We start from the raw sequence: 24,389 nt of genomic DNA, 5'->3' as shown, positions 1-24,389 counted from the left end.
CACCCTCCTTTATCATTCATGTGTCCTTCTCGTCTTTGCTCCAGGTGTTTCTTCTTTCGCCTCCATTCATTTTCTCCATCCCAGCGATTTCAGCTCTATTGCTGCTCCTTCCACACTCACCTCATTTCTCCCCCCTCATCCCACCCTCCCCAGTTCTGCACCCCCTTCTTTATTTTTCTCACCGTCTTGCAATCACATACCCCTCCCCTTCAGAACGTCCAGGGCGTGTGGTGGACGCAAGAGGGGGCCCGAAGGGGGTTAAGGCTGAAAGTTGAAGGTTACAGAGGTGAAGAGGACCCCCGCTGCTCCTCCAGGGGACACAAATGTCACTATGACAGATCCTGCACTGGTTTATCCTCCCTCCCCTCCTGCACACGTGCACACACAGTGAGAGCTCCGTGATACGTCTCATTCTGAAAAACACCTGAACTCTGCAAAGACCGCTCCAATTCATTTTCCTCTGAGAACGACGTGCAGAATGTTACTAGTTCAAACAACCTGTCGTATTGTTTATGACGTGATTTGCACGTGCACTCTCCTCTGTGGGTTTATACTCTGGCTCCAGTATGATGTGGACGTCATACTTACATGTTTTCTGTTGCTAACAAGGACATAAACCACTTCCTGTGTCCAGCAGACAAGGCTAGCAGCAAGCTGGAGATACAGTGTGTGTGTATATGCATGTGCACATAGAATAATTAAAGGTAAAGGTGCTTATAGGGCACCTTTCTAGTCAATTTGACCAGTCAAATCAGTTTCTACTACAAGTCTTATTCATCACACACACACACAGCGTTTTTGTCCAACATCCAAATAGACACACTCACACCCTGATGGATGGATCTCTCAGTATCTTGCCCCAGCATACTTTAGCAGGCGGGCGCGTAAAGGGCTACGAACTTCTGACTGGTAGACGACCCCCACTCTCCCGTATCCCAAATGATGGGACACTCGTGCATTTGTAACTGGAAAAACTTGACCGCCGTGGTCGAGGATACCTCTGAAACGTCCGTAAAACCAAGCTACTGCTTCCTGCTGTTTGCTTAGACATCCATCACGCACGGGTCTTTGGGCCCACGTGCATAACAGACTGATCTGATAGACATACACCTCTCCCATGTCAATCAAACTACAGCTGACAGATTCTATACAGAGCTGTTGCAGCCCAGATTAAAACAGGACATTTTAGCTAGAGTGCCGAGGTGAAAACAACCTAGAGCATATTTCACCCCGGTGGGGTGTAAACAGATTCAGTGGGTGAGAATTGAATTGAAATCACCTATCGAGGGTTAGATTCCTCCATTCGCACCTGAGAAAATTGATGTGGGCAAACGTGGCGATGAGTGAGGGCTGACCACTGGTCTGTTTGCAAAGCGTGTGCGTGCCCTGTGTGCAAATGTGTACCGTGTGAGTAGATGCGTGTTTACAGATAGACAGCGAGCTCAGGAGTGAATATTTACAGTACACTAGCTTGTCCATTGATCCCCGAGGGCTTTGAGCATGGCTGAACTCCAACAGTCACAATGGGGGCAACAAGCCGGCAGCCCCTGAGCCGTGACACAGATACTGGTGAGATGAGGGCGGTGCTGGTTGATCAAAAATCGGTGTTTTGGCAATTTCTGAGACATCTGCCTTTGAAAGTCAGTGGAAAAATGGATTAATGGGGAAAGGGTGCTGGTGCGGCGTGCAGGGCGGTGGAGGAGAGTGGAGGAGGGAAGAGGTGGGTGCGTGGCCTAAAGGCCGTCCGCAGATGAAGCAATTTGCTCGTCACCCTTCGCTTTGCAGCTGACGGTTGGTCACTAGTGAACACGCCAGGCTCTGGTAACCATATTGAAATTTCCCACCTCGACATAAGTCAGTGAGCAGTCACCTCGATCCCTCACCCAACAGCTGATGAAGTTTAGTCCTAACCCACCAACTTTGCTGCTAAGGGCAGGATTTCACAGTTGCCACATTGCTGCTAGTGTTCACCAGCAGAACGATGTGGTTAAACAAAAATAGACCCGCAAGCAACAACGAGGAGGCCGAGAATTTCTGCAGGGCACGAAATCTAAACCGGACCCGTGAAACCTTGCGAAGGCAGTCGACGTATCAGGTTTGGTGCCCTCGCGTCCTTTTTAGGAAGTTCACCATGAAATTTGGTGGATTGTAACTGACAAATCGTTTGGATTGTTAAAAAAGAACAAGAATCTGATTACATCTGTGAGGATTTATTTCGGTGCAGATTCCATAATGTTTATACAGTTTTTACAGCTTCTGAATGCAACATGAATATGGTCAACATGACGAGTTGTTGTCATCCTTGGATTTTGCAAGATACAACAGGAAAAACAAGTACTGAACACCTCACCAGTTTTCCAGGTGAATCTACTTCTAAAGGTGCTTGTTGACATGAAATTCTCACCAGAGAACGACCAATCCAGTCCACACATGCACAGAAATCATGTGTAATAATGAGAAACGAGATGGGGAGAAGTATTGAACACATGAAGAACGGGAGAAGCATAAAGGCAGGACGGTCACGACACCATGTGACATCTATCAGTAATTAGAGTCCTGCCACTTGGTGCAAATTAATATCAGCAGGTTCATTTACAGCTGATGGCAGATAAAATGTGTCATACAAGAAACATCTCATGATGGTTAAAACCAGTGAGCTCTCTCATCCGGCACTGGTTACAGAAGGATTTTCCCAGTGAGCAGTGTTGTGTAATCTGAAAGGACAAAGAGCATCATTTCACCGTAAAGAGTTGTCCAAGACTCAACCACCGAGGCCTGTGCGCACACTCACCACACAAGACTCCACTGCAGGAGACAAAGCACGTTGAGACGTGTTTGCTTACGACAATAAGCCAAGCCTGTGAAGTACTGGGAGAACGTCGTCACCTGAGACCAAAACTGAACTCTCCGGGTGCCGTAACACACACCACGTTTGGAGGTCAAAACACCAACAGGGTTGGAGGTGGGAACATCAGGATGTGGGGCTGTTTTTTAGCACATGGCACCGACATGCTTCACATAACTGATGGAAGGATGAATAGAAAAACATGTACCAAGACATTCTTGATAAAAATCTGCTGCAAGGGTGACGTTTGAGCACGAGGGCGATCCCGAGCACGAGGGCGATCCCGAGCACGAGGGCGATCCCAAACACACGGCCAAGGAATCTCAACTGGATTCAGAGAAAGCAAATAAAGCTACTGGATGACCCAATTCAAACCTATGTAAGAACTAAAGGTCAAAGTTCATTGAAGACGCCCATGAAACCTTTATGTGGAAGGCTGGGCCAAAATCACACCTGAGTTTCTGCACACAGGAGGCGTCTCGGAGCATAGGAGGAGCATTAAAGCATGTTCAACACTGTTTTCTCTTTGTAATTTCTCATCATTGCACAAACCTTAACTTATGGACATCTATGACATTTAGACATTTGCACGTCTGGATTGGACGGTTTGTTACTGACATCTGATGAGAATTTTATGTCAACGGGGCCTTTAGAAATCGATTTACTTGGAAAAATGGTGAAGTGTTCAACACGTATTTTACCTGGTGTATGTCAGACACTAACAAAATGCCAATAAAGACAAAACACATTTCTGCAGCCGTCCATCTAATGAGTTATTCGTTTGGACAACCTCAGGAACAGGCGACGCGTCCGATACATAAACTCGTTTCTTCCCGTTTCACCGCCGATTTGATTTGAGAGTAAAAATCTGAATCTAGACCCAAGTTTTTTCAGTTTTGGTAAAGATATGAGATCAGCACAGTTCGACTGACTGGTTTTGGTCACTGGTGGAAGAACGTAGGAGACAAACCAATAAACACGACGTGGTAACGCTACTTTCCTCCGATATCTTTAAGTCTTTGTATAAATTTCTATCCGATACTTCTGGCACATTCAAGTAAGCAAAAAAAGAAAAACGCTGGCATGTTCGACTTGGCATAAATCTACTGCTTCTTGGGATTTTCAAGTAGGCTAAAAAGAAGCTGTTGGCAGAGGATGTCATCCCTAACGCTGCTGGTTGGAAGAAAAAGTTGGCTCGTTACAGCAGCGTGTCAGAAACCTCTCGCTGCCCAGTGCAGCGTGGCAACTCGCTCGACTTCAAGTCATTTTGTCACCAAACTAAAAACAGGAAAATCCAACTCGCACGATGCTAAATAAAAACGAGTCTTTTCAAACTATTCGAAGAACCCCGACGACGGTCGCGGTTTACGACTGCGCTGCAGAGGCGTGTGCGCGTTGTTCTATAGGATCGCCTCAACAACAGCAACCTGAATGCGCGGCTTTAAAACCGTTTTCAGCAAAAACCCCTAAATCCAGTGTGAATACACATTTAGATGAAAGCCCCTATTTTATAATTCTCTATACTATGTGAATCAAACACAAACTCGCAGCCCTCGTGGCCATCCACTGTTCTAAAGGCATAAGAAATGCACTTTTTTCACCTTATTCCACGAACGACTGTGTGTTGCGAGTGAATAGGGGGCCTGTTTGTTAAGAGAGGCCAAATCCCATATGGTGAACAGCAGCTCCTCTGGTGAGAAGCGAATCTGCGAAAGCCACCGGCAGCCCCTCTCCTCCATCCGAGCTCCAGAGATGAAGGGATGCAGCGCCTGCCTCTCCTTGTTCCTCCTTTCTCCCACTCCCTTTGCCTCCCTTTCTTGGCCAGGGGTTAAACTGCTGCACTCTAACCTCCTTGGCAATGATTTCATTCATTTCAGTTTCTCTCACTCACTCTCATCTCTGAGAGATTTATTTCACAGTGTGCAGTGGATTAGGCCCCCCTCGTATGCCCCTGGACAAAAGCATTGTTTTAGCGCCGGCCCGTTCGCTGTAACTGGAGGAAGCCGCCGCTACCCGGCGTCCACAATATGGCCATTGTGGACACGGGGCTAGAGGGACCCTGCCTCCGAGGCCGTCTAGACTTTGAGCCTGGGCCGAGTGGAGAAACGGGGAGAAAATCCCATCAGGCAGTGGAGTGAAAGTTAACTAAGGTAACCTGCTGTGAACCTGATGAAGATGTCAAGCCAACATATGGCAAAAAATGTCTATTGTCAGAACGGGGAGCTTTCTTCCCTCTGAGGGAGGGTACGGTAGGAGGAGACGAAGGGTGGCTAAAGAAAACCGGGGATGGGAAGGGGCTATGCAACCTAAAGAAAGGAATAACTGCGGTGGTCATCGTTTTACTTCTGGATCAGTAGTCTTTTTCTGGCCGGGAGGAGGCCCAACCCCTCCGCGCGCAATTAAAGGCGTAAGCAGATTAACTGGCATCTTTCAAAGGCCAGCAGAAAGAAAAACACTCGCAGGCGCTTTAAACTGTTTTTCCCTTTTTGCCCATCGAGGCTTACATTTCATGCCGATTTAGTGAGCGGAGGTTCGGAAAGAGAAACTTCTTAAACTATGATATGGTTCTTAGGTGTTCTAACACCGATTGGTCACACCGTGCTGGTACACGATTAAATTAAAACCTGACGCCGCAACACAAAACACCATATAATCGCTCCGCTGCGTGGCAGCGTTGATCTAGATTGGCTCCATAAATAGGTCTTGATGATATTTAATTCCAATGCTTCAAATCTGAATAAACAAAAGGAGAAAAGAAGAAAAAAACCCTCTAAGGTAGAGCCTGCTTTACCAGCCAAAAAGCCCAACTGGCAGGCTTCACATGCGAGAGATGTTGGCCTCGGGGATTTCGAAGCCATCTCTACAGCTACATCTGAAGAAGATAAACAACAGTCTCAGCTGGAAGGAGAAGAAAGAAAGCGCTGCATGGAGATGATGTGACCCTATTAATGCCACATTAGTTGTTCTGTCTTTCCAGCTATGAGAGGAAAATGCTTCAGTGGGATGTGCAGAGAGAGAGAGCGAGGGAGAGAAGTGAAAGCGATACTGTCTCCAGGCTAGTTGGGATGCAACCCAATTTCACAGCTTCACGAATGAGTGGCACAGCATATGGATGCAACCTTTGTGACAGCCTCTGTGTATCACCACGTATCAGCGTTGATATTCCCAGTCAGATTCCATACTGGTCCAACATTATGTCAAACGCTGGCTCCGCATGACTGCATCTTCAGCGCAACACCAGCGTGTTTGTCGGGAGGAGGCGGGTGTTAGCCTCCTAAGCTAAGAAGAAAAAAAACAAACTGGCGTCTCCCAGGACAGAATCTCTAAACCTCCTGCTCGACGTGCACAACAATGAAACCGATGATGGCAATAAAAATCCCTAAAATCTGAGATATAACCTGGAATCCAAGTTATGACCTAGATTTGTCTCTGTGATACTGAGGCAGACGACAGAGTTTTGATTACAGCAGCACAAGTTTAAGGTGAGGATCTCGCCGCCTGGCTGCCGGCTGATTGGTTGGAAAAACCCAACATATCTGCACATAGTCACGGATTTCCTTCCATATGGTCCAACCATCTGCCTCAGTCAACAGCATCTATAAAAGCAATGTAAACGAACAACTCTATTATTAGGCTAATATGCATAAAAACAAGAGCACACGAGGTGCAACTTTGGTCACTTTTTCCTCTTTTATTCCACAAATCTTGTTGAAACTGCCGGAAAACGTTTGTAAAAGACACTTTGTTGCAAAGCAGAATTTGCTGGGTCACGTGACCGATAACGTATACGGTTTAGGAAAAGCTGCTGCTCGGGGTCATTGTCAGACAGTCGGATACTTGGGAGAGAGTTCCTTTTCTTTTCTCTGAGGTGGCGGCAACAGCATCAGAGGAAACGCTGTGCAGAACAGCAGCTCCTTGAGATGCGGAGGGGATCGATCTCTGTTAATGTCATATGGCACAGCACCCAGAGGCAGCCGCGTGGTACTGATGACAGTGTAAAGCCTTGCCTTTGGCGGCTACATGCTCGGTGCTGCCGAGCTGTGATTTGAAGTTCACATGTAAAGGCTGGCAGACAGACAGCTCTCAGTCAGGCAGTCAGTCAGTCTTTCCACAGGGATGACAATATAGCTGTTAAAAGCATACGATAGCTCCTAATCTCCAACACATTCACGGGGATCTCGGTGCTCTGCAGGACTGATGGACAAAGTACTGACAGAAACACACACACACACACACACACACACACACACTTCTCAGAAATGTAATTGGCTTCTGCAGAAAAGTGCGCACCACGTTTTGCAGAACAACAACTTATAAGGGGAACACACCACGTCCTGCAGAGCGCCATCGCTAAAAATAAAAGGTAAATAACAGCTTGCATTACTTTTGCTGCAATAAAACATTTTCAATCACACATCACCGTGTAAGCATCCTGTTATTCAAGAAAAAAAATCATCTTACTCACTTAATCATTCTTCAAATATTTTCTCTGAGCAAACAGAACAATGAGTCAGCAAAACTTCCTCCAGAACAAACTCGCACCAAAGCCCAACATTTATCAATAGGCTTCATATCAAAGTAAAACCACTGTGTCGATACGAAAACAAAGGCCCAGTGGCTAAATGATGATTTGCAATGATAAATGCTCTCAGACATCCACACTGACCTATATTTTCTGTCCTGAAAAAATAGGCCAGAACCCAAATTAAGGGCCAGCAGGGGCGACTCCACGGATGTAAACGCCATCGTCTTCAGAGTAATTGTGGGGTGTTAGGCAACATCGGAGCAGCCTTGGGTGGAGAGACGTAGCCTGAGGGCAAAGCTGCTGGCATGTAAATAGTGAGAATAGAAGCTGAGATGACAGCACAGACAGTTTTATTTGGCATTAGACACTAAATTAAGGGCCAAAGGACAACAGCCTGGATGTCAGGATACCAGTGCTCACATCACGTCAGTAAGTAGGCCGATTTCCTTAATTGCCGGGGGAAACATTTCTGTCTTTTACATCACTTTACGTGGCTCTATGTGGCATCAGCCCAGTGAGATTTCACCTTTTGCAAATTTGTGGTCGTTTCCACAGTTTTCCTGGTTTTTTTTTGTTTTTTTTCCACAAACAGGACCGACCTCTGAGAAGCAGAGAGCGGTCGGCTTTTTTGTTTTTAAATCAAAAACATTCACATGTACACCTCACACAAAGTGGTGTATCATTTAACACGGTTGGTAACCATATTACTCGCCTCGCTCCCGCTGCACACGATACAGGAAGCGGGCCAATTCATGCAGTCATGAAACGTGACTCAACCCCTAATCCTTTTAAAACCCCGTCACCGCCGTGCTCTACATGACAGGCGCAAAAGTCCACGTATTTCCCAGCACAACTTTTTTCCTTAATGAAGTCTAATTTGCAGACCAGGTCAGATTCAAACTCTCTGCAACATTAAAACAGGGTCTGTGCTGATCCTGTTCATCGGTGGGCTAAAGTAGGCCACGCTGGTATTACACGCATACGGACCAGCCAATCATTATTCTTTCAGTCTGAATAATTGGTTGTGTGTGTGTGTGTGTGTGTGTGCGCCCCATCTGCTGCTCTGCACATACACACTCCTGCCCATCAGCTGAGTTTAGCAGCAGGAAACAAGCCACCAACACTTCTTAAGCTGCAAGTGGAGGTAATGTCATAAAACTCTTCTGCTTTCATCAAATTCATTTTAAATTATTGATCCATCCCTGCTTTCTCCCACTTTTCTTCTCCCCTCCTGTGGAAGGGGAGAAAGTCTAAAAATAGCCGGTGAGTGTCGGTGCCTAGAAGTCTTTCCATGTTCTCCCAGTCTGGCAGCGTGAGTGAATTCAGATGAGCCTCCTGCAGCTCCCACAGCCGCTGCGTCTCATCTCATGCACAGCCTCGCACATCCGTACCGATGTGCATACGCATGCACGGCCGTACGTGCGCGGGGCACACGCTATACATTTAAAACACGTACCTGCTATCACGCAGTCTCACACACACACAGAACTGTTTGCCCTCGGAGCTCGTGTGCTGTGTCAGTCCGTCGGAGAGCTCAGCGAGCGACCCCCCCAAAGATTCCCACCTCTCCGTTTATAAACCACCGCCATCAGCATAATTCTTCCTCGCATACCTGCCTGCCACACCCTGTCTCAGTTTGCCCCAGTTCTTCACACTTTAGCCAAAAAGACTCTATTTTAAAGAAACAGCAGTTAAGAGGATGCATGGATCGGTGCCACAGCATCACCGTCAGTCCGGTGAAAACGAGACGACAGAAAGAAAAGGACTGAAACTTTTTAATGACCGCAAAAGCAACAGTGTGATCTCACTGAAAGCTGAGAACAACACCTTTACAACACGTGGGCTTGAGTGAATGAGCAGAGAATAACCACAGTTTGGTCTCCACACGAGGAGGCCTCAGCGTCCTGCTGCCACACCAGCAACATCGGATTAACAAAAGCACACCAAAGGGGTTATTTTTTTCTTTTTGAAGATAATGTTCAGTTTTCCTCCCATAAAACCTGAAGTGTAATATTCATAGGTCACGATCACAGCCAAAACCACTTACCCCCACCAAACACAGATACTTCTGCTTTGGCAATCCATTGGTGTTGTGACCTGGGGAGCAATTATGGGAAAAATTCAAAAAGAGCTGGAAGCAGGGCATGACATCGCGGCTGAGCGACAAACGACTCCAGAGCAAAGCAGCGGAGCGCCGACCAAAACTGTGCAGCTTCTGTTGTCATCTATAACCAGAAATCTAAATGCAAACGAGTTTTACCGACACGTTGCAGCTCACTGTGTATCATTGTTGTTGTGGAGACCTGGGATAAAAACCACGAAGCCATCCTTTCATATCCAAACTGCTTATTCTTAGTTTTTGTTACTACATACGCCTCTATTCCATCCAGCTTAATGATGATGCTGTAAAACAGATAAACACTCATGCACCTGTTACTGCTGCTAATATAATAAAGAACAGGGTGCATCACAACCAGCACCAACTTCAACCTGAACAGCTCGATAAAGTCCGGACAGCAGGAAGTCGAGGGACTCGCGCCATGCAAAACTGGGGTTTAGTGTCATACCTGAGCATACGTGCAGGGGCCAGGGATCGAACGACTAACCCTGTGATTAGCGGACAGCACGCGTTAACACCCGAGCCGCTGCCAGCAGGAAACGGATAAAAGATAACAAAGAGTTTGAATATTCTGTGTAAAAAGAGCCAATTTACCAAAGTCATGAGGGTGAGACGAGAGAGAAAGGGAGAAAGGCTGAGAGATAAACAAAGTGTGAGACCCTAGGGTCCTCTCAGGAGTGCGAGTGGAGGAGTGTGGGCTCTCTAATGATCAATCAACACCCTGCTTGCTGCCATGGCATCTGTTAGTACTCCAATGGCCTCCCGTCTGAGTGTGAGCCCGCTGCAAACTCGACACACAGCTGGTATCCAATCAAACTTCACAACTCGCAGAGCCCGGGTCAAGGAGCAATTCTGACATTTTGTCGAATGTCAGTGTTCAACCTTTTCTAAAAGTTCGACCACACGGGAGTTTGGCTCTGTGAATATCGAAGGGTGGAAATGGGAAGGAGTGAAAGGCAAAGGAACGAAATGAACGTTATAGCGCTGCTCGAGGGCGCTACAGCGCAGAGAGAGGCGGACCGATGACTAACAGGGGACGCTGTGAGACCTTCGCATCTCAGCGAAAAAGTTCCCAGTATGTAGAATAAAACTAACTTTTCATAATTGGACAAAGTAAAGCCATCAGGCTGCACGCTACACCTTACTTTCTTAAAAACCCTCCCAGAGTCCTCCTGCAGCAGATTTTAACACTGGCAGGAAGCTATGCCGAACACTGAAACCTGTCACTTATCTCAGACAAAAGGAGACACTTGCTCAAAGGTATACAACTGACAGGCACAAACACGGCATGGAAACAAGATCACAAAAAGTGCTTTCATCCATCCTCCAAGGGCAGAGGATCTCATGCTTCACACATTGCTCAAGACGTCAGTCTATCGGCAGGATTTTGGGAAACAGTCGCGAATATTCATTCATAAATTCACTGACAATTTGGAGGCCGCAGTTTTTGAACTGTGGAAACAGTGCAGACAGAAAATAGGTTGTAGTTTATCGAACAGAGTAAACGGGACCGCGTTTCAAAATAAAAGACCTCCGTGCATCGTTCAATCTTTCCTCTGTTTCATTTTAAACAGTAAATCGTTCCCTTAATTGCAGCATGAATGTTGCTGTAAAACTGATATGCTGATCTATTAAGTTTATTGCTTTGTTAGTGGGAACAATCTGGCTGGAGGGAGCGGGCGAGGACAGGTAGCATCTGTCCCCACCTACTGCCTTGGCAGCATTAGCGTCATCTGCTAGCTTTGGCAGCATCTTGGAAGCACATCAATATGGCTTTATGTAGCCAGGGCCGCTAGTAGCTAGCATGCCAGTCACGCTCTTAGGCGACGCCTGCTCACAGCCTGAGCATCCACAGAGCAGCGAGCCAACAGAGCTAAGCGGAACTGAGCTGAGGCTGAACAGGGAGGCCAGGTCTCCGTGGACCAGGACCAGTATCTGTCATCTATCCACACATCCAAGCGTTGAGCCAAGTCCTGCGAACACTGCCATCATTGTCAGCTTTCTGTCTCCTTTTGCTAAACAGCGCTTCTGTTGGGGAATGCTGAGGCTCTTTAGATTTACTGATGCATTTGTTAAGGAGACTGACAGTTGAAGCATCTTTGATTTTTTAAGATAATTTCACTCGTAGGGCAGTGGACTACCCCGACGAACTACTGCAAACAGGCAAATAAAGGAAAAGAAAAACAAGCCCACCCTCGGGATTAATAACTGGGAGCCAGTCCAACAGGACACACTGGAAACACTGGCAGAGTTAATTATTCTAAATAACATGCTTTAAGCGCCACACTTACAAATGAGCGCCATTCTTCTTATTTACACGCAGACGTGATGTAAATTGCAGTGAGTCAGACTTTAGGGCGCAGGAGAGGTCAGGTATCGATAGCAACAAAGCCTGTGACGTTCACGGCGACTAAATGGCTGCGCTGGCCGAGCATCACAGATCCTTGTAGTTATAACTGATCTCTGTGAGCACAACAGAGGCATGAGCCCAGCGCACATCTAGACTGGTCTGCTGCCAGCTGAACAACAAAGTGACAAAATGTATTGACCCGCGTTGCCTTTGCATTATCTTTCACGATGCTTAGGCACGCCAATTTTAGGCAGCTTCCTGAATCATATTTCCAGCTTAATACCCGATCAATCATCAGAGACTTGCTAAACAACAAAGTGTATGTCACAGAAAGGACATTTGCCATTTTTAAGCACAAAAATGGGAGATTAATTAGCTTTTTTTAAACTGCAGTTTATCAAACTGTCTTCTTGCTCTTTATTTATTTAGCAGAAGGCTACACAACATTCAAACAATTAAAAATAACAAATGGGCCTACACTACACCCCCTTCCTTGAAGGGCCACTTTTTAATCCCACATTGGCAACCACAGGTAGGCATGGGAGGCTTTACGCATAATAGCTAATGAAACATTGTTTGTGTGGAGCCTACAAGCCCAACAACAGGCACGATCAAACAGTATGTGCAGTATTTTTGGCCTTTCTGAGTCAATATGTTAGGTTTGGATTCATTCAATTCAGTTTTATTTTTCCCAAAACAAATCACAACAACAGTCGCCATAAGGCGCTTTATATTGTAAGGTCGACCGTACAATGATACATACAGAGAAAACCCAACCATCATATGAGCCCCTATGAGCAGCACTTTGGCGACAGTGGGAAGGAAAAACTCCCTTTTAACAGGAAGAAACCTCCAGCAGAACCAGGCTCAGGGAGGGGCGGGGCCATCTGCCATCTTTGAGATTAAGCTGTGTGGGAGGTCTCACATGCTGGTAGCAAACAAGGCAAGTTGACTATTAAGTAAAGATGTCACTAGAACTTATGCTCAGGGCATCAAAAATTCTAAAAATGCAACGACACTTGTTCTTCTTTGGTACCATAAACAGCATAAGCACAGAGGCAGAGCGAGTGGCGTAAAACTACAAGTGTTGTAGTCCGTCCTTACATGCAGACAGAGAACCACAAGAACAGGAAAAACTACAAGTGGCACAACATAAACTACAGCTGAGGAAGTCCAAGGGGTGATGATCAATTTGCAAAAGGTAATATGCAACTAACACTACTGTGCTTTGAAATACCTCCAATCTAGCAGCGCTCATAACACACCTGCATTAATATCGGTTCAATGAATTCACCCCATGAGTCACCTCAACCAATCACAGCAGATGGCCCCGCCCCTCCCTGAGCCTGGTTCTGCCGGAGGTTTCTTCCTGTTAAAAGGGAGTTTTTCCTTCCTACTGTCGCCAAAGTGCTGCTCATAGGGGGTTTTTCTCTGTAAGTATTATTGTAGGATCTACCTTACAGTATAAAGCACCTTGAGGAGACTGTTGTTGTGATTTGGTGCTGCCTAAATAAAATTGAATTGAATTAATTGAATTGAGAGTCTGTTCATTTCACAGTAATAACATCTAAAGTATTATTCTTCTAATGTCAGGTCACCATATTTATTTCTGAGAAAGCTGGCGCCGCTGTTGTGAAACCAGCTTTTGTTCCATCGGCTGAAATGTTTGCAATGGCAACGTTAACGCTTATGCTAACACAGCGTAACAGTGCAACATTAGCCGGCTACATGGCAACCATCCTAACATCTCATCAACATAACATGAAGTCAACACTTTAAATAAATGATCTGCCAGCATGTCAGTGTTTTACAATGTGCTTTTATTTTAGGAGCTTATATTTAAGTACACAGGATGATCATTTTGTTTTGGTATTGAATGGGTAAGTATGTTGTACTGGTACTGGACCCAAGCTTCTGGTATCGTGACATCCCTGCTATTAACTATAGATTACCAATACTTTAATTCTGGTGTATTGATCAAACCCACTTTATGGAAACAGGGGTCTGAATCTCGGTGTACTTCAAACAGACGTTAAGTGTTAAACATGACAGCTACACACAAGTCAAACGTAATTACTGGCTTTCACTAAAGCAATACATGCACTAGTAAGAACACTGTTGTTCCTAAATAAGCCCGTCCACAACATTAATGTTCAAGAAACGAAGAGCCTGCACCACAAAAATGTGTTTACAGATGACAGATGATGTCCGAGTACTTCCCCCTGAAATGCCAAACCTGCTATTATTGTTTCTGTAACGATCTCCGACCTGTGTTGTTGAAACTGCAATAGACTGATCTTTCAAAACTTAAAAGGAATAACAACAGGAAGGAAGTGAAAGTCATTATTAGCAGTCACAGAAGGGATCTGACAGACGAGACTTTGTTAGATGGACTCAGTCAGATGATGGCGAGTCAGAGTTAACGACCAGCTGACCTAATCTGGTATCATTTGGTTCGGGTTCTCTTGGAGGGAACACTTAAACAAATCCTAATTCATGCTTACAGTGAATAAACCCCACAAATGACCACATAAACCAGAAGCAGCACACGGCTTCAGTGAACTGGTTAATGGAAAAGTTGCAGGTTGGTTACTTAGGTTTGTCCCATTAACACAATTCATTAAGGTTTAACCCTTTATGTGCACTGCACTGCTGATTCAGACAAAGGTTTTCTAAGTCGATGCCTTTGAGCCATCAAAGCTGTTACAGTGCTGGTTACTTATATTCAGAACTAACGACGTCACACAGATCTCAAATGTCAGCCTTTGTGTCGGGCAAAAATAATTAGCTGCCAACTAATAAATGTTTATTCTGCACAAATGTACACTGAGGAAAGTCATCATGAGACAACTAAAGACAGGTTAAGCTTTTCTTTAAGCGTGTGGGTGTTGGCTTTTTGCACAGTGCTGACTGCAGGAGGTGTGAAACACAGTTAACACAGGAAGTTTGAGGGTCGACACACTGACCAACTATCAAAAGGTCTGAGCTAATTTTACCTGCACTTTGAAACATGACCGAAAGCAACAAAAGGATGCTGCTTTTAACACTGCAGGGGTAACGCTGCCGCACATGGATCTGGTTTCAAACCTGCAGGACCAGGATGTGGTGAAAAGTGGCACAACAGTGATGCAGCATCAGCAAAACTCACACAGGCTCTTTGCTCACTCAAAGGAGACTCCTCCTCAGTCGCCTGAAAGCATTTGAGTTGAAACCAAACTGCTGGAAGAGGGCGTGCACACAACAAGTGAAATCCAGCCAAAAAATCCGTCTAAAATTAAACTTGTATTCCCTAAACTGTGGAGGAGATGTGAGAACAGCACAAGGAAACTTAAACCCTCCTCCACTTCTGCAAGCGCTCGCACGTTCTACATCATGTTGCTATGACAATTTAATTATAGTCTATCATGACTGCATTTTTGTTTATGTGTCTATGTGAGGCAGTTGGAAGATTATGTGTGAATGTGAAGTGGCACTCTTTGGCAAAGTACCTAATACTCGGTTGCAGGGAAAACAGCTCTAGCTTGTGGCGAGCGAGCATGTTGGTTTCGCAGCGCGGCCAGAGCCCGTTTGTTGTGAGTCACAGCATTAACTCATTCAGCTCCTGAGGAAGGAGAATCGCGTATGTCAGGGCTTCTCGCATGAATACATATAGAATAGTGACGCGCCGGTAAAACAATAGACCGCTCTGACAGCTGTAACCTTTGCGAAGTGTTTTGTTTCACGCTCGCTTCACCGAAAGCCAAGTCAAAGAAAGGGAAATTGGTGAGAATCAGAGGAGAAGTGACTCATTCCTCATACGGTCGTCTGAAACGGCTTCTTTTAAAAAGAAACATAAAACCACCGCAAACACGAGTCCCGCCTGGCAGACAGGACACATTAATGTCACGGCGACTCCTCCAACGGGGGCCGTTCTCATGTCGTACCAGACCTCAGCACAGCATCTACGTCTCATCGAAGCCGCGGCGTGCACACGCAGCTCTGTGGCTCCACTCCAGAGAGCAGGGGGTCCGGATATGAGTCCAACCCCAGATCATGTGGAGAGGAAGTCGGTTATTACAGAGCGTGCTAGTGGTTTATGAGTTTGGTTTTAAAATCCAATATGAGAATTTGATCCAAGGGCAACTTTCGGTCTGCTCCGGTCAGCTCGGCGGCTGCACACATGAACCATCCAATAGCACCTCTTTCAAGTCAGCACCGAGCAGCAGACCAAGACAGCTGGCCTAACATGTAGCTACAATACGCTTAAGTGACAGCCGACTTATGAGCAACACTGGATATGGATGTGAAGCACGGGTTACTCGATTTCCCATATTCAGAAAAAGGTAGAAACCGATGTTGTTCTTCAGCGGCTGCAGTCGTTTCCCAGGATAGTCCCACTACAGGAATGTCTGACCGCTGCAGAGGGCCGAACAGTTAATGCAGCCTGCTGACCCAAGCACCATCTTTCTCCAAACAATCCTCGCGGGGTCACGGTTGCCAGAAAAATGTCTACATTGGTGAACTCGTGCTCAGGCAAATCTGTCAAATAAATGAAGACTGTACGACGCTAACAGTACGATATTACAGCTACTCCCAGTTTCACTTTTACAGCCAAACCGGGTCATGACCTCCTCTCGTCCTTAGGATCTTGACAGACTAAACTCTGAATCACATAAAACCCAAACCATAATGAGCACCCTCATTGTTCGAGTCTGGACTCATGCAGGAGTGAAGTCCTGTGGTGCCTGCTGTTGCTCCAGTGTATTTACAAACTACCCCATCACACACGCCGTCCTTTCTGCGTTACAATTACTGGTGTTAGAAACTGAGAAAAAATGTCTATATCAGAAAGCACAAGATGACTTTGTCACATGTCGGTGAAATGACCATGAATTCTTATTTTCCAGCTAAGGTCGTCTCTTTGCACGAGCCCACACACTTTCTCTAATTTCTTGTTCCATCATCCCACAGTATCTGTTACTTCACAAGAGTCTGCACATTTGACTCTCGCAAGAGGCCTTAGGGTCAGCACGAGACGCAGGGATCCAACGATTAGCAGACAGGACTGGAACAGTTTAAAGGCTACAGAGTCAGAAAAAAGGAATCTGCAAGTGAAAGAAGACTATTGAGGAAGACCCTAAAAGCAAACTTTCACTTCCATTTATGTACTTAGTGACAGAGCTGGGGGAAACTGCACTCAGATAAAATGCAGTATACCTGAGCTTCATTGGAGCAGTACACATGTGCATCCTGCATGCGTTTATTAAGTTAGGAAATCAAAAGCCATACTCGTCCTCTCAGTTGCTGGAAACCAAAAATGCTTCTTTCTTACAGAAATGAGCCAGACGGGCATTTTGGTACAGACACGTGTTAAAACTGAATGGTTTAAGGTTAGAAGTTGTCCACGAAATGCCACGTCAGGCTTTCATTAACTCAGCAGAAAGGGAACAAATAAGTAAGCAGTTCATTTATGTTGTTAAACAGGAAATTAACAGGCTGATAATTTGATCACAGCTCTATGAATCACGCACAACATTAAAGTTTTATAAATAAGTTGTGCGCACACAGGCTGAAAGTTATAAATGGACGGTCACCTACCCTCATTTTCAGATGTTGGACACGCCACCTGTACAACCAGATCAAATGTTCTTTCTGGATTCTCCCTGAAAAGAATGAAACAGTGTTTACTGAGAGCTGAGGGGGAATAAAAGCAGGTGTTACGGGCACAAAGTGCGCACAGCCGCTGGGTCGCATTCCAGTGCACAGGTATGCAGGTGTACCCACTTGTGCCATCGGAGCTTTGGATTGAAAGAAAGACGGGCTCTTTGATCTCTAACGTTATCGAGCTCAGGTCACGGGACACGGCTCGTTCACGGCACCGGCGACCGCCTGCTCGGCTAGCGGAGCTGCTAATTGGTGGTCAGCTAGCAGACACGCCGACAGACTGACCCAAATGCGGAGCAGCCAGCTGGCCTCGCTGTTAAAGCCACTGCTGGAGATGATGGCTCAAATTACGCCAGACATTCCTTCGCATTTACGCACGCAGCTCCCGTTTAGCGTTATTCAAGCACGCGTTAGCCTTTAGCATAGAAGCGACAGCAGAGAGGACAAACACTCGGAGCTCTTACTTTATCCTGCTGTCCATGGTCTAGTTACAACATCGCGACAGCTCCGTGCTGTCGGGGGGCTTTGCTCTGAGGGCTGTCCGACAGTATTTCCACCTCGTTCTTCTTTCAGCCTCAGCCCGTCTCTGCTTCGCGTTTATCGGACACTGTTCGGAAGGTGCCGCGTCCGCATGCCTGGAGGTGCGATATCGTGGCAGTCGGTGCCGTCTTTCCTGCCGCTTATGTGGCCTAAATCCACGATTCAGCGCCTCCGCGGCTATTTCCCACAACAAACACCATCCAGGAAGTGCTGTCAAAGATTTGGTGACGTCAGCGCGTCCGACGAGCACCTTGGCTGCTGCAGTGAGCGGCTGCTGCTCGTCTGCCCGCCGGCGGCTCCCTGCACTTACGCTGAGTAACAAGCGCGATGCGCACAGCAGGCCTGAGCCGTGTGATTCACGGTTTTGGTATTTTTTTCATTATTGTTATTATTTTTAAACGGCTTTCCCCACGAGACTGTGTTATTAGTTCAATATCTATGGCAGCAGTATCTTCAGTGCGGCCCTGGGAGCCGCTGAGGGGGCTAAAAGTAGAAAAACAACTGATTTTGTCCAACAAACACGGATATAAGCTACAAATAGTCTTTGTTTTATTTCTAACTAAATGAGCTTAAAGATTTTTTAAAAGTCTTCAGTACCTTAAGATAATGAAAACAGTGAAATAGTCCAAGTTAAACACACACATGGTTGATAAGTGTAAGGCTGAGAGAATAAAAAAAGTCTGTTTTTAAACTGACCTCAGGTCAGCGGGCAGCTTACTTCAAGAACAGGACCACAGTACCTGAAAGTACCCTCAGCACGGAGGTCTGACTCTGAGAACAGTCCAAATCTGCACCTGATGACCTGAGATGACTCATCGGGTTATAAACAGTGAGCAGGTCAGAGATGTACTGCGGGGCCAGACTATCGAGAGCTTTGTGAATTAGGAATTCTAATTCATAAATTCTGTGTTGAACTGGGAGCCAGTGGAGTGCGTTCAGTACTCGGATAATATGTTAATATTTCCACTTTTGTTTAAGGACTCAAATGGAGCGTTAACATAGTCAAACCTGCTCGATGTGAATGCACGAGCCAGTTTCTCTGAATCAATTTGAGATAAGAAGAGACAGAGATGAGACAGATATATATTTCCTCAGAGAGGAAATATATATCTGTCTTGTTTGTGTTCAAGAAAACTTTCTAGATCTCCAACAGTGAATGTCATCAGTGCTTATTAGTTTGTGAACAAGGGTTAGATCATCAGAGGGAAGCAGCAAGTGCAACGTGGTGGAATACATTATGATTCGTTACGACAGAACTGAGCAGGAACCTGTAACAGTTAAAGAGTAATGGACCAAGAACGGATCCCTGTGGAACCCCTGACTGAATTGTTATTTGTGCATATCTAAAGCTACTAACTGAAGTAGTAGCTGCAGGTGTTTTGGTTCTCGAAATGTGCGCTGCTTGTTGCTGAGCTGGGACTATTCAGCATATTTACTATATTTGCAGACAAGAGTGACTTAAACCAAAATGACTCACCCAAAACCACAAAAGCCAAAAACAATCGGCTGAAAAATGCAGAAACAGTCAGGAGAGCTGAGAAGACAAATCTCTGTGGGTTTGTTACATATGATAAACCTGTTTCACATCATGCATACAGTGACTGGATGCATTGTTACTGTATTATTATTACACCGTGCACTGATAAACTGTGTGCTGCATGCTGTGTTCATAACACCGGAAATGCTGTATCTTAGTCCAGCACAAGAATCACATGGTTCTCTAAGCTTATAATGAAGCTGCCAATTGTTGTCTGCTGTGTGACAGGATGCATACACGACGCACAGACGGCGGCATGTGGGTTTGGGCTCGACAGAAGCAACGTGACAATGATAACATCTTAATCTGTGCTAATGGCTCCTAAAGATCGGAACAGACTCTGAACCCTACAGCTCACTTACTGTTCAGTCTAATCCTGCAGCCCTGTCAGGAATAATTAATAGTTAAAAATGTAAAAACTAATGTTATCAGCACCATCTGCACTGCAGCCTTGTAACTTCCTACAACAACTACATCAGCAAACATACCTTCAGCTCTCTTTACCATTTTTATCAAACCCCTATGACAGTCTGCTAATTCTCATCATACCTTCCTGCACGCAGGTCCATGTGTCCACCTCTGGAAATGCAAAAACACAAACTGCATCTTTTGAGTACGCTGTGGAGCAGACGTATGGATTTATGCTTTATGGTCATCAAAATGTTTAGATTAGCCATCTCTTACTTCGGGGTTTATTTCACTATTTCTTGCCAGGGCCTCTCTGTTGGTAAACCTACGCACATGTAACTTTAATGTTTGCAGTTAACACTGGAGCCCCGATTATTAACAGGTGACTCTTACTCAGCGTATGAGTAAATGCATCCTTGGCTCATACAGTTAAATCCACATCCACAGTTTTTTCTTATCTGGGTCTGTGCAGCATCACAGTGGAGTTTAACTAAAATAATTAATATGTGACCAACTTTTAGGCTTTCAGGTTTAATATGTTTTAATATGTTTCAATATGAGAATGCACACAAGGTTTGCATTCTCCTTAATTACAGCCTGTGATGATGGGCTGTGTGGTAGGCAGCCCGGAAAGGTGGACCCAAGAGCAGGACTCAAAACCTGGAGGTTAAACTCAAAACGCAGTTTTATTGCTAGAAAAAACTCCTGAAAATCAAACTCACAAAACTAAAACTCTGAAGATGGGAACTAAGGCGCAAAACTGCGATACTAACAGGCAACAAACACGCAGCATGCGGCGGGTAGGACACATTAACAATGCCACAGAAAGCAAAGGCAAACAAAGGTCTTATAAACACAGTGGCGTAATCAGGGAATAGGAAACAGGAGGGAGACACAGCTGGGACAAATTAGGGCTAACAAGACAGGGGGAAGTGAAACTGAATACACTGACATAGGACATGGCCCTTCAAAGTAAAACAAGGGCCATGTCTTCCTTCTCTCACCCCAACCAATCACAGCAGATGGCCCCGCCCCTCCCTGAGCCTGGTTCTGCCGGAGGTTTCTTCCTGTTAAAAGGGAGTTTTTCCTTCCCACTGTTGCCAAAGTGCTGCTCATAGGGGGTCATATGATTGTTGGGTTTTTTTCTCTGTATCTATGAAGCGCCTTGAGGCGACTTATGTTGTGATTTGGCGCTATATAAATAACATTGAATTGAATTGAATTGAAACCAGAAACAATTTGCAAAGACTTGACACTGAGAGACAGACCGAAGACTATAACAGAGGGAACCAGTGAAGACGGCGATTTAATACTTGGACAAAAATCCTTTGCAGTCAACGACTGCTGAAGTCCCATAGACACAGACATCACTTCCTCCCTTGAGATGCTCTGCCAGGCCTTTACTGCAGCCAGTTTGTGTTGCTGCTTGTTTGTGTGTCTCTCTGCATTCAGTTTTGTGTGTCTGTGAAGGCTCTCCATCATCCAGGTCATTGGAAAGCATCTGGACTTCTTTGGGTTTCTTGAAGTTGAGTTTTCAAGATGCTTTTCTTTCCAAGCTCCTTGGATTCAGTTTTGAATAGAATCTTTATTGGGCTGAGATCAGGTGACTTGACTTGGACACTAAAGGTTATCTTTGCCTGAGAATGTCTCGGGTTGCTTTTGCAGTGTGTTTTGGATCCATCTGCACTGAGACGTGGGGTCCAGTCAGTTTGCAGCATTTGTCTGAATCTCAGCAGAGAGTACAAAGCCTTGCATGTCACAATTCATCCTGTTACTTCTATCATTAATAAACACATCAGAGCACAAACTGTTTCCCTCCTTCTCCATATTTCTCCTGTTGTTGTGGTTCAGGTTAACCTGTGTTTCATCTGTCCACAGTAACTGGAAAAACGAAGAATAAAGAAAAGTAATGGAGCAGATATGTGCCGTTCTTGGGTCTAACTATTGGTTTGAACCTTGTTTTTTTATTTGCTGTATTTCTGTTTCTGAAGGCATCTTGATTGTAGGCCTTGACAGTGTTACCTCCAGAGTCTTCCTGACTTGGTTAGATGTAACACATTTTCTTAACTATAGAAATAATTCTGTTCTCAAGTCCCGTATTGTCTTCTGTGGTCTTTCTGGCCCTTCGGTACTGTCGATCAGGCTGCTCATAAGGTGAGTTTCTCTTGTGTTTGTTGCTGTTGGTGGTTTTTCTTCTTCCTGATGAGCGCCTTTATCTGTCGCCCTGTTTCCTTGGGTCTAATACGTACGATTACAATGAAAAAATCTACTTCAGATATTACGTCTGCCTCACATGTACAGGCCATGAATGTAAAAAAAAAAAAAGCTATAATACCTTTTGTGTGTTTTTTAAACAATGCATCATACGCACTGGATTCTAGCGGCAGAGAACACACGAGGACTTCTTCCGTGTTGGAGGAGGTGCTGGAAAAAGGCTTCACCTGACGCTCCGTGGTAGCGGTGAAGTAAAAACCGTTGTTTGTACGATTGATCTGTGTGATGAACATCAAAGAGCGGTGTTTGCACCTCCCACAACTCCACTGAAGTGTTTGTTGGTATGCAGCAGGTACAGCGTGGGGTTTGGTGTTATTGTGCAGAAGAGGCTGCGATGACTGGACTTTCAACTGCATAATTACAGAGTGTCACAAGTATGTGCAATAGAATAATATCAATGTCTCAGTGCACAATGATGTTACTGTTAAACTAGTATCAAGCTACTGAAAATGTCCTCAAAGTGCCACAGTAAGCAAACCGTGTAGAGTCCCTATCCTTTTATATGACCACCATAATCTTCTCCAGAACTCTATATTAAAAACAATGCTTGTGAGAGAGATGAGTCATTGTCCTCTTAAAGGGAAACGCATGCTTCTGTAATAGCACACTCGCACTATTTTCATTCTAATGGGACAGGGTTTGTTCACTGCTGTAAACCTCGTGAGCTGAAGCTAATTCGCTTGTAACATCTCAAACAAAGCGAGCCCTCACAGTCGATCACTTACTTGTCAAAGGAGCAGCTCTTGGCACTTGATGACACAGTAAATTCAGAACTCGATGCTACTATCTAAACTCTTGAGACACGTTTCAGCCGTATTTGTCTGGTGGTAACCTGGAACCAGTGGCTTAGATATACCTTCTTCTCTCCCCACGAGAGTGTGACGGGATCAGAGGAAGATATCTTCAGGCTGACTGGAAGGTAATTAAATGGCAGCAGCCTGGGCCGTGCTGTTTCAGGCATACGTATGAAATGATCGTGGTGGGGCTGTTGCCATGACGTTGTGATTTCTAAAAAAATGCAGAAATTTGTGAACAATAAAACAATAAAAGCCCAGATAATATTCATTTAAGAGTTCCTGCTGCTGAAAAAAGGACAACGCACTGTTTCTCTGTCCTTCAGCGATCCCAGTAATCTGTTACAGAACGTCTTCAAACATGTTTTATCTACCTGAGGAGCGAGCGATGTATCTTCTTGAATTGAAATGTCACATAGACGAAAAGACACAAACAGGGTTCATGTTGGGACGGTGCAGCAGGGAGTAAATGCAGCCTGCAGCAGAGTTAACATAAAATCATTCTGGAGTCTGTTGCCAAGTGAATTTATAAAGCATCTGTTACATTAATCAGGTCGTTTTTACAGCATGAGATGATGCGCCAAAACTGCCGAATATAGAAAAGGTTTCGATGGAAAACAACGGGCCTTGGAAAATACATCATTTGTTTGGCTTTTCTTTAAATATGTCTTCCCTTCCATGCTGTGCGTGCAAATATTTTTATCAGTGATGTGTAATTTGTCTGAGGGTAAATTGACCCCACAATGTCAGTCAAAAGACACTTGTCAGGTTTCATTACCCATAATTGTGAAACAGGGGCATCATCAGTAGTGGCTTGCAGCAGCGGATAACCTTGAAAGGACTCATTAATGTCCACTCACCAACCTTGCAGTTATCCGTCCAAGGCACCATGTTACTTTATTATTATGGAAAGCTGTCTGCGTTTGTTCTGCAGCGCAATCACGCAAAGAAAGACAGCATGCTTCACCACCCATATACACACAGAAGTATATGTGTGGACAAACATTTTTGTTAATGGCTACAGAAATATCTGCTGGTGGCTTTCATGGTTAGCACTCACAGCAAGAAGGTCCTGGGTTCAGTTCCACCACAGACCTGTCCAGGGTGTGCTCTCCGTCTTGACCTAAGAGGGGGTTCGGCTCCATAACCCTGACAGAAGTGGGTGGATGAGTTCTTTAATAGAAAGCTAACTGTAGTCCCATGAAATAGATGTTGCATGTTTACCCCCATGCTATAGCAGAGGCTACAGAAAACAAGGCCTCAGTTTATCGGTGTGGCACTGAATAATAACGCTCCAGCAGGTCACCACTTTTTCATTCAGGATTTGTGGGTTTTTGGTGATCTTTCTAACAGT

General features: G+C 45.2%; 1 protein-coding gene across 2 annotated transcripts in view; it reads right to left on the bottom strand.

Annotated features, from left to right (window-relative positions):
• The window catches only part of dennd1b (DENN/MADD domain containing 1B), a 93,231-nt gene extending 74,901 nt beyond the window's left edge, over nucleotides 1–18,330 (bottom strand). Inside the window, exons 1-2 of one of the 2 annotated variants that reach the window (XM_005733176.1) lie at nucleotides 17,947–18,330; nucleotides 17,417–17,481 (exon numbers count right to left, since the gene is read on the bottom strand). In XM_005733176.1, coding sequence (XP_005733233.1) covers nucleotides 17,417–17,481; nucleotides 17,947–17,963 — 82 coding nt within the window. In that variant the 5' untranslated portion in view covers nucleotides 17,964–18,330. The remainder of the gene's footprint in view (nucleotides 1–17,416; nucleotides 17,482–17,946) is intronic. The other variant, XM_005733177.1, reaches the window with a different exon arrangement.
• Between the last annotated feature and the right edge of the window lie 6,059 nt (nucleotides 18,331–24,389).

Source organism: Pundamilia nyererei, unplaced genomic scaffold (genome assembly GCF_000239375.1).
Source record: "Pundamilia nyererei isolate P.nyererei 1_Seehausen unplaced genomic scaffold, PunNye1.0 scaffold00050, whole genome shotgun sequence".
NCBI lineage: Eukaryota > Metazoa > Chordata > Actinopteri > Cichliformes > Cichlidae > Pundamilia > Pundamilia nyererei.
Note: the sequence above shows the minus strand (reverse complement) of the source record. Positions and strands in the feature narration are given on the sequence as shown.